A 9,183-nucleotide genomic window follows, 5' to 3' on the forward strand; every position below is an offset into this window, starting at 1 on the left:
GTTTCATTGGGTGCGGTATGGAAGGGAAGAAGAAACGAAAGCAAAATAACAAAACAATAAATCGGTCGTGATCTATGTGCACGTTTTCGCTGATAGCCGCTCTAGTCGCTTTCGCCATCTCTTTCAGTGGTCAATGCGGCAGCCATCATCAACGGGGCAAGTGTATGAAGTAGAGACAACACAATTGGCAGGTTTAGTGTACCGTACGCTATGGCCTTTGCGTGCGTAAAGGATGGCGTTCTGGTTCTTTGCACGCTCGAATAATAAGGAGAGCTTCGCGCAGTACGGAGAACCACCACGTTTCTTCCACGCTATCCCTTACGCTCGCAAAGGTTTTAGCGTACTACCCACTAAAGCTCATCGGGGCTTTAGCCTATATGCTAAACAACTTTGATCGTGTGCGATGCCACTGTGGCCAGACTGTGGATGACATTTGCTAACCACAGACACAGGCAAATAGTAATGGGAATAGATATAAACCTTGTGATTTATCGGTAAAATGAAGAAAGTACAGAGACAGGTTCCGTATATAAGCCGGGTGCGGCAGATTTGAAGCCTGATGTCTCGTAGTATCGTCATGGTGTCACTTTCAAGAAATGTGACGCTGTTTCTGAGTTCCGACGCGCCCAGGTTTTCTCAGATTTAGGAAAGGAAGAAAGCGTGGTATGCGTAAAATTTCCGTCCCCCCCCCCCCAAGGAAAAAGGAAAGAAAAGAAAGGCGACTGTCTATGTATAACAATCCTTCACCAGGGGAAACGAACTCCTAGAGAGATAAGAAAAGTGCGATTAGGACAGTGGCAAGTTTGACTTTCGATGGACCTACTGAATGTCTCAAACCAAATGCAGTAAGAAATAAGCATTGTGTTGATGGTGAATTAATAGTCCAGGTAATTTCGCACGTCTGTGCTGTCTGTGTTCGTAATCGAAATAAAATTAGGCATTCCACCCTTCATTTCGGTTAGGAGCCGAGTTGGAGATACGAATTTAGGAGACCTCACAAGTCAAGCAATGTATGGTATCTGTTTTTTTCTCTTTCTGACGAAATTCCACTGGATTTCTAAAACCTCTTGGACTTAGTGGTCCTAGGCGTTTTTATATTCCTGTCCTTTTGCTTCTTAAACTGCAGCGGCTGCTGCACATCATGCGAAATATGGGAAACAAACAGGAGCGTACAGAAAATATGTGGGTGGAAGCATATTGACATCTACTCGAAACCTACGCTCACTCCTAAAAAAGGAAAAAAAAAACAGCAAAATTCCCGGTATATATTGGCAAAAATTGCGTTAAATTGAAACCATATAGGAGACTGAGCCATCGCATTCTCAATTGGTTGACGTGCGTCCTCTTAAGTGGCTATTACTGCCGAAAATTCTACTCTGTATTTATGAGTCAGTTAATGGTGCCGGTGCCATCGCCTATTCCACGTACAATACTATATTGGGACTGTTAACGTCCAAATCAGAACTGCACGGACAAACGTAGGAAAGACAAAATGCGTCCACATGGATATCCGTGGGATCTCCGTGGAAGAAAATTCTTACTCCTCCGGACATCCCGTTTGCTGTAGAAGGATCTCCCGCTAATATCCGTACCAGCCTTTGTTCTATCTAGGCTTCACCCTTCGGAGCACGCACTTGCTACTGGGTATGCACTGAGCTGCCAAGGAAGCACTGATCCGTAATGCAAAGTTGACTGAATACAACCAGGGAACTTCAACCCAGGGATCGCTCGTCGCGTCATTCTGTGCATACTTGCGTCACAGCTCTCTCAGAGCTGTCGCTTCTAGTACTCGGTCACACCAGCATAAGTGGAATACGTCACGCCGTAATGCATGCAATACAGTATAACACGAACGCGAATCCGAACGGGCGTGCTGAGACGTTGCTTTTTTGCGAGATCTTTAAAGTACAGTATATCGTAACCCATGGCACATTTGTCTACGTCTGTATGCAGCATAATTTTGTTTTGTCTGCCAGAACAGTGAAACGAAGGGGAAATAATACCGGATTTGTCGACGAAAGTGCGCCCACCTCCGAAGTTCCTCCAGTAGTGTGTGTGTTGACTTCGAAGTTTGACGTCTCAGTCTTCCGGTCTCTGGTGCGAGAACGAGTGGAGTGAACCTGCAATGATTGCAGCTTTGTAATGATAAACCTTCACGAGTAAGGAATAAAACAGTGGCTAGCTGTTGCATATTAATGAAATCAGACGACGACAAAACAGAGTGCGTGCTCGAAATTTTGCTGGTTCTTGTCCTGAGGCTCCTCCTGAACACTTCCTCCTGGGTTTCGGCACCAAATGTTATAAGCAGATAGAGAAGTACAGAGTTAAGGTTAGCGAGCGATGTCTAAAAAAATAAAAAAAAAGACTCTTAGCACAGGATTCGGTAAACGATAACTTAGGGACGCGAGATCATCCATCGTCGTCCATAAGACTATGCCCCCACCCAGACTTGTACGTACCTTGAGTACGTACTCAAAATACAGTATTTTAAACACTTTTTCCGGTATTTTGGTACTCTACTCAATACTTTTTGCGACAAATATTTCTAAAGTATCTAAAATACTTTTTCGGTATTTGTTACTGAGTACTCAAAATACTTTCCTTCCTCGTCAAGCCGTATCCAGCACACTTCCCCGCAGTGTCCAGATTTTCAGCTCACTGGAACTTAACCCCCTTCTTCCTTTCTTTTTTCGGGAAATCTCGAATCTGTCATTCATCCTCCTGTACAATAGGCTGGTCCCGCGCCTGGCCTTGTTTGTCGATAGCCCGACCACTTCGCCAGAAAACGGTTCCTATTCATATTGCCAGGTGAATCCCCTGGCGATTAGGTACAAGATTATCCCGGCATTTATTCCCTTGGTCACCAAAGCAATAAACACGCGCCAGAGGTTGAAGGACCCGAGCTAACCTACAGGAGGGATTACGAACTTTTGGGTCAGAACATATCTCCAACGTTTACTTGAGTTCACCAAAGTTCACCAAACATTACTTGACACCAAGACCTTACAGATAAAAGATATGCTTAAGTATGGCGGATGAAGTTTATTCATTTCATTAGTATACGGCCACGTTCAGAATACGCGTTTCACTTACTGCGAATACTAAAGTAATTTAAAGAATATCTTAAATACGTGTCAGAGTATACAGTACTCTACTCAAATTACTTTAAGTTTTGAGTATTTTGTACATGTCTGCCCCCACCTCCCCAACAGCATTGGGGTAGAGCACCGCACCAGGCGGCGGGACTCCCCACATGCATCATATCACCGCGTTGCCCCATCTTCCACTTTCCTCGGTTACACGTTAGTTATGCCACATATTGTTAGAAAAGACATCCCTTTAGCAGTCCCACGAAACCGGAAACTCGCTATTTCCGCGTAGATAGTATATGTTTTTTTTCCCTTTGCCCATGGAACGAGTACTCGCATGTGCGCTGCACCGGGAAGATACAAGAGTCGTTAAGAGGACATACAAGTACACATATCGCTGTCCCGGGATACTGCGAAAGTGCCAAACATCACAAAAGCTCAATTGTTAGCGAAATATATGTAAATGGTGGAGGCAGCATGAAATCGGATGAAATGGAGCACGACGGTGCATTTATGCGTGCAAACACGGTTGTCTGCAGTTGTGTGCAGGTACTGCTAGTGCCACTACTGGTGAACATCCATATGGAAGCCTCTGATACGGGACATCGTTTCGGTTTCTGCTCCGATAGCTCCCCTACTGGTACCTGAATACGACTGTCCTGAGACCCTATGTTGCCCTATTCTAATGCATGGAAGGCGATATTTTCGTTGCACTGTTTATATTTGTACATTGAGAACGGCTTCCATGATTTTTGTAGCTTGCGCCACCGGAACTTCGTCAGGTACGACACAACGAGTTACATATACAAATGCCAGGGAGGTCCATCTGCACACACCCTGTACTTTGCAGCAATTCACAGTACCTGCTCGAAAGATGTGGCCCGTGATGCCATAGTCACATTTGCCTGGTGAGCAGAAGAGAACAATCCAATACCCTTTCGCTTGAACGCAGACGAAGGAATAAAACAGGCCTGTGCGGGTCAAACACAATTGTACACCTTCTTCTTCTTCTTCCACCACTAGGAATAGTGGCCACCAGCCACACCGGGCGATCGGCCAGGGTTTCGTGCGGAGTAATCGCTAGAGGCTCATGAGACCCACGGTGACAAGTTAGTAGAAGGAAGCCATAGCAGAGGGGAGGGTGGAAGCAGGAGGTACAAGGTGTTTCAGAAGCGGCCGCAGATGGTCAGAAAGGCGGCGGCTTTCGACGCTATTTCAAACCGCCATTTTTCGGTGTGGGAGGCTCCAAATGACAGGATGGCGTCCAGGGAGAGGGGAACCCCTTGTCTAGCCAGCGGCTGGGCAAGGTAGCTAAGGCGGGAGCGGTCGTAGAGGGGGCAGTGCAGGAGAAAGTGCTCCACAGTTTCCTCTTGACCGCAGTGGACGCACGCAGGGGAGCGGCTGACACCCGCGCGGTGCAGATAAAAGTTCAGTGGAAGGGCTAGACAGCGCAGTCGAGTCAGCAAGACTTCTACATGACAGGAGACGCAGCGGTCAGCCTGCCAAGCGTGGGAAAGATGGGCGTTCCGGGCTGGCAGTGAGCGGAGAGCGGTCAGCTCCAGCAGCCTTCTATACCTGGCCCGCGTGATAGAGGGCAGGGGCGGAAGGACGTCAATGATAGGGCCAGAGAGGGAGATTTTTGCAAGGTTGTCCGCCAACTCGTTGGGAGATAGGCCACAGTGACCAGGAATCCATGTCAGGACCACCTCCGTGATGTGGCTAGGACTCAGGGCCTGCAGGAGCTCGAGCCACTCGCTGGGGGGGCTGGCTAGGGCAGTGATGACCGACAGGGAGTCGGACAAAAGCAGGATCCTGGGAAATGTAAGGGGCACCATTCTGAGAGCCAGTATCATGGCGAGGAGTTCGCTCTCGAACACGGGAGTGTAGTCAGGGAGGCGGATGGGGCAATGACAGTCGAGCTGAGGGAAGACGACGCCGGCACCCGCTAGCTGAGCCGAGACCGAGGCATCTGTCGCGACAACAACGTGAGATGGGAACTGGTTGATGTGCGCCGAGAGGAGGGCCTCAAGCCGGGGAGACGGAGCGTAGGCAATGCCGCGCTGGAACGCGTCGACAACTCGCAGGGCCATGGACGAGACCGGACAGATGGGCGCAGGAGGGGCAGTCAGAGAAGTAGTCAGCGAGGCTAGAAGGGATTCGACAAAGACGAGCTGCGGGGTGTTGGATTTTCGCCACCTCCGGGCGATCCACTGGGCCCGATCCCTGAGAGACTGGTTCTGTCTGGTGGCTAATGGGCTCTGGCAGAGCGAGAGGAAGGTGTAACCGAGTCTTCAGAGGGGGAATGCGGGCTTCGGCATACAGCGCCTGGTTGGCCGTGTACTTGAGGAGGCCCATGCACAGGCGGAGGGCTCTTTTTTCTACGGCGAATAGCCTGCTCAGACGGTAGTCGGGGAGGTGCGAGAAGACGACACACCCAAACTCAAGAATTGGGCGTACGTAGCACTTGTACAGGAAGAGCAGGGTGCTCCTGCGCATACCACAGAGGGCGCTGGCGCTGCGGAGGATTGTGCCAATTGCTTTCGAAGCCTTCTGGCTTATGACTTCCACATGATGGTCCCAGTGAAGCATGTGATCATACCAGACGCCTAGGTAGCGCAGCAGGTTGGTCTGGCGAATGGTCTGGCCGGCAACATCCAGAATGATGGTCACAGCTCTTCCAGTCCAGTTGGTCTGGGGGAACACCAGGACCGCAGATTTCTGGACGTTCAACGTGAGGTGGACGGAACGCATCCAGGACGACAGCGCGAGGAGATATTCTTGCAGTTTCTCACGTAGCGTATGCAGCGATAGAGAGCAGGAGAAGAAGGCAATATCGTCCGCATAGGTCAGAGTGAGGATGCCGGGGTCGAGAGGTAGGGAACTCATCAAAATGTTAAACAGCAGTGGCGAAAGGACGGACCCCTGGGGGACGCCCCTCTGCTGCGGATGCGAAGATGAGACAAAGCGTCCATCCGAGCAAAAGAATGCTCGTCCAGTAAGGAAGCTGCAAACCTATGAAACGTTGTACGGGGGAATGTTGAGAGCTGCCATACAATGGAGGAGGACGTTGTGTTCCACGCTATCGTAGGCCTTCGCCACGTCCAAGGTAACCAGGGCAGACATCTTCCCACACTCACGCGCAAGGCAAATCTGGCTTTCCAGGTTGGCGTGCGCCATCCAGATTGAGCAGCGGGGGCGAAAGCCGATCTGGCTATCATTAAGCGCTGAAGAGGCTTCCAAGAAGGAAGAGAGCCGGCGGTGCGGAATCCGCTCAATGGTCTTGCAGAGGACGGATGTCAGGGCGATCGGGCGAATGTTATCCATGGCCAAGCCCCTCGAGGCGGTCTTCTTGACTATAACCACCTTAGACACCTTCCAGTCATCCGGTATCCACGAGTGTTCGATGGAGACATTCGCAATGTTCAGGAGCTCCTCTGGATGGGCAGCCCACAGGGACCTCACCATTCTGCCTGAGACACCGTCCGGGCCGGGAGCCGAGCTTGGGAGAGCGCGCACCACTGAGTCAAGTTCCTCTGTAGAAACAGCAACGAAGCCGGACGACGACGTCACGGGAGGCTGCCGCGCGCAGGAAGTAGAGCGTTGGAAGCGAAGAGCCAGACCCCTGGCGATATCTTCCAGCTGGGCCCTCGCCGCGTCATCGGACATGACGAGAGAGTCAGGGGGGAACCCTGAGGAGAGAGACCTGCTGATATTGGAAACGTGCCTGTGTAGGGCTTTCCTGTTCTTCGGGCCGGAGAGGAATGTGTTCCGTTCAGTATAAAAGGCCCGCTTTGCCGCAGAGATGGTACGCCTGAACACGGCTTTATGGAATTGGTAATTTTTCCAATTCACGTAGCATGTATTTGCGAGCACCTGTTTCCAAGCGGCCTTGCGGCGCCGGTAGGCTCTTGAGCAATCAGCATTCCACCATGGCGCACAGCCTGACGGCGATCGCTTGTCGATGCGGAATGTGGATGACGCTATCGAGCGGGTCAGCGAGGAGGCAGCACTTATAGCACGGTTGACGGGCGGGAGCTCACAGCTGCCCTCCAGGAGGCGGGCCAGGTTCTTGTCTTGCAGGGAGTAATTACAGAGGGAGCGCGAGGTAGCAGCGAGTCTAGCCGGTATGACCACTTCAAAGAAGACGGGAAGGTGGTCACTGTTAGAGCCCGAGGTCAGCGTGCGCCACGAAGATAGGCGGGCTGCAGGCGAATGCAACGTGAGATCGAGCACCGATCTTGCGGTGCCACGCAGAAACGTCGGGGATCCATCATTTGCAACACTGAGGTTATGACGACATATCTATTCCCACAGCTCTCTGCCGCTAGAGTCAGTCTTGGAACCCCACGAAACATGATGGGAGTTGAAATCACCGGCGACGATGTACCGCTGAGAGACATGAGAGAGTGCCCCACTGAGCGCCGAGGGTGACTGGAAGCCAGCCTGACAGTACACATTGAAGACATCCAGGGGGCCGAAGCGTGGGAGAGTGACCCGCACCGTGAGGGCTTCGCAAAGAGGGGACAGGGTTTGCCACACAACGCGGGCAGAATGCACTAGGCGAAGGGAGATGGGCGTTAACAGACCTCCTCCCCGTCCCACGGGCCGGTCCAGGCGAAATACCTGGAAGCCCGGAAAAGAAAAATGATCGTCGGGGGGATAGCCACGTTTCTTGAAGGAGAATGAGGTCAGGAGAGCAGTTCGAGACAAGCGTGTGCAGGTCGGGTAGAGCTGAAGAAATCGCAAGACAGTTCCACTGCAAGACGCGCAGGCTACTCATCACCCAGTAAGGATTGAGCGACTGCGGCAGCAAGGACGTCGTCACCAGTATTCGGACGGCTACCCTTCTTTGACCGCTTGCCATGGGGCTTTTCGCATGGGCTGCACCACATTAGCGCAGACGAGGCGTCACGCTTGGAGTTGGAGGAGGACGCATCCATGGCCTCGTTGGACGAGGCAGGACACACGCGGCCAGGCTGGGCGGAGGCCGATGAGCAGGAGGGAGAGCTGGGCTCACAGGGCTGATGAGAAGGATCAGCAGAGGGCACAGCGGCTAGAGCCACTTGTTTGTTGCCGGAGATGGCGTTGACCGTCTCAGAAAGGGACGAAGAGAGGGACGCAACCATGGCGCAGAGTGAGTCAAGTTCCGCTCTAACCTTCGAGACTGCAGCCTCGACGGCGGCATCAATCATCTTCTGAAGCCTATCGCCAGGGAATGGGGACTGGACAGCTTGCTGGGTTCTGGCAGCGAAATCCGAACCGCGCCTCTTCAAGGCAGCAGTCGCTTCCGCCCGTGAACAGTGACTAGCATCCATGACCTCTAACAAGGAAGACTCTTGCTCACGGCAAGGGCATGATTGGTTGTCGGCAGAGTGCTTCCCGCCGCAGAGGCAACATTTCGGGGAGACACTAGCAGGGCACGTGGGCTCGTCACGGCCGTCGCCGCAGTGGCGGCAGCGGGGATCGGATCTGCAGTTTTTGGTGGTATGACCGAATCGGAAGCATCGCTTGCACTGTAGCGGTCTTCGCTTGTAGGTGTCTACACAGAAGATGAGTGGCCAGGACTTGATTTCAGATGGGCAGGCGAGTCCCGCAAAGGACACAACTACGGACTGGGTTGGGATACGACGATCGTTGTCAAGCCTGCTGCAGCGGTACGCGCCGAGGGCACCAGCGTCAGAGAAGAGCTCGAGGACTTCAGTAGCGGGAAGAGAGGCGTCGACGCCCCTCACCACCCCTCTGACACAGGCGAGATGGTGCGGGATGAATGCCTCCACCGGCTGCCTGCCGAAGGTGGAAGTTGACAGGAGCGAGCGGATGACGCTGACGTTGTCAGACTTGCAGATGATGCCATCTCTTCCATATTGGCGAACTTCGGCGATGTCCCGGAACTCAGAAGTAATGGCTTCCAGGCCTTGAAGCAGAGATTTCGGGTTCTTGGACCGGATGACAGAGCCATCGGTAGGCTTGATTGCGACTGGGATGGTCGTGAGGCCGTTGGCCTGGAAGAGGCTCAGGGGGACTGAGCGAATGTCCACAGACGCCGACCAGTAAGGGTCGGGCCCGCTGCGAGCAGCGGTCGCCATCGCCGCGC

General features: G+C 52.5%; 2 protein-coding genes across 3 annotated transcripts in view; both read right to left on the bottom strand.

Moving 5' to 3' along the window:
* LOC135368109 (endothelin-converting enzyme 1-like) overlaps nt 1-4,080 on the bottom strand; it is a 41,739-nt gene extending 37,659 nt beyond the window's left edge. Inside the window, exons 1-2 of one of the 2 annotated variants that reach the window (XM_064601198.1) lie at nt 3,953-4,080; nt 2,004-2,120 (exon numbers count right to left, since the gene is read on the bottom strand). In XM_064601198.1, the coding sequence (XP_064457268.1) occupies nt 2,004-2,120; nt 3,953-3,982 (147 nt within the window). In that variant the 5' untranslated portion in view covers nt 3,983-4,080. Of the gene's footprint in view, nt 1-2,003; nt 2,121-3,952 lie in introns of those variants that run through there. The other variant, XR_010414679.1, reaches the window with a different exon arrangement.
* Nucleotides 4,081-4,255: 175 nt separating this feature from the next.
* LOC135383688 (uncharacterized) lies at nt 4,256-5,975 on the bottom strand. The gene is made up of 2 exons (XM_064613057.1): nt 5,415-5,975; nt 4,256-5,347 (listed from the first exon to the last, which is right to left on the bottom strand). The coding sequence occupies exons 1-2, from the start codon at nt 5,973-5,975 to the stop codon at nt 4,256-4,258; spliced, it is 1,653 nt and encodes a 550-aa protein (XP_064469127.1).
* Between the last annotated feature and the right edge of the window lie 3,208 nt (nt 5,976-9,183).

The sequence above is a fragment of the Ornithodoros turicata genome, chromosome 1 (genome assembly GCF_037126465.1).
Source record: "Ornithodoros turicata isolate Travis chromosome 1, ASM3712646v1, whole genome shotgun sequence".
NCBI classification, from domain to species: domain Eukaryota; kingdom Metazoa; phylum Arthropoda; class Arachnida; order Ixodida; family Argasidae; genus Ornithodoros; species Ornithodoros turicata.

Excerpts from the sequence above, each read along its gene's own strand:
- LOC135383688 (XM_064613057.1), bottom strand. The coding sequence starts at position 5,975 with ATGAGTTCCCTACCTCTCGACCCCGGCATCCTCACTCTGACCTATGCG. Across the intron at positions 5,348-5,414 it reads TCAAGTACACGGCCAACCAG|AGCCCATTAGCCACCAGACA; the intron begins GCGCTGTATGCC and ends TCGCTCTGCCAG.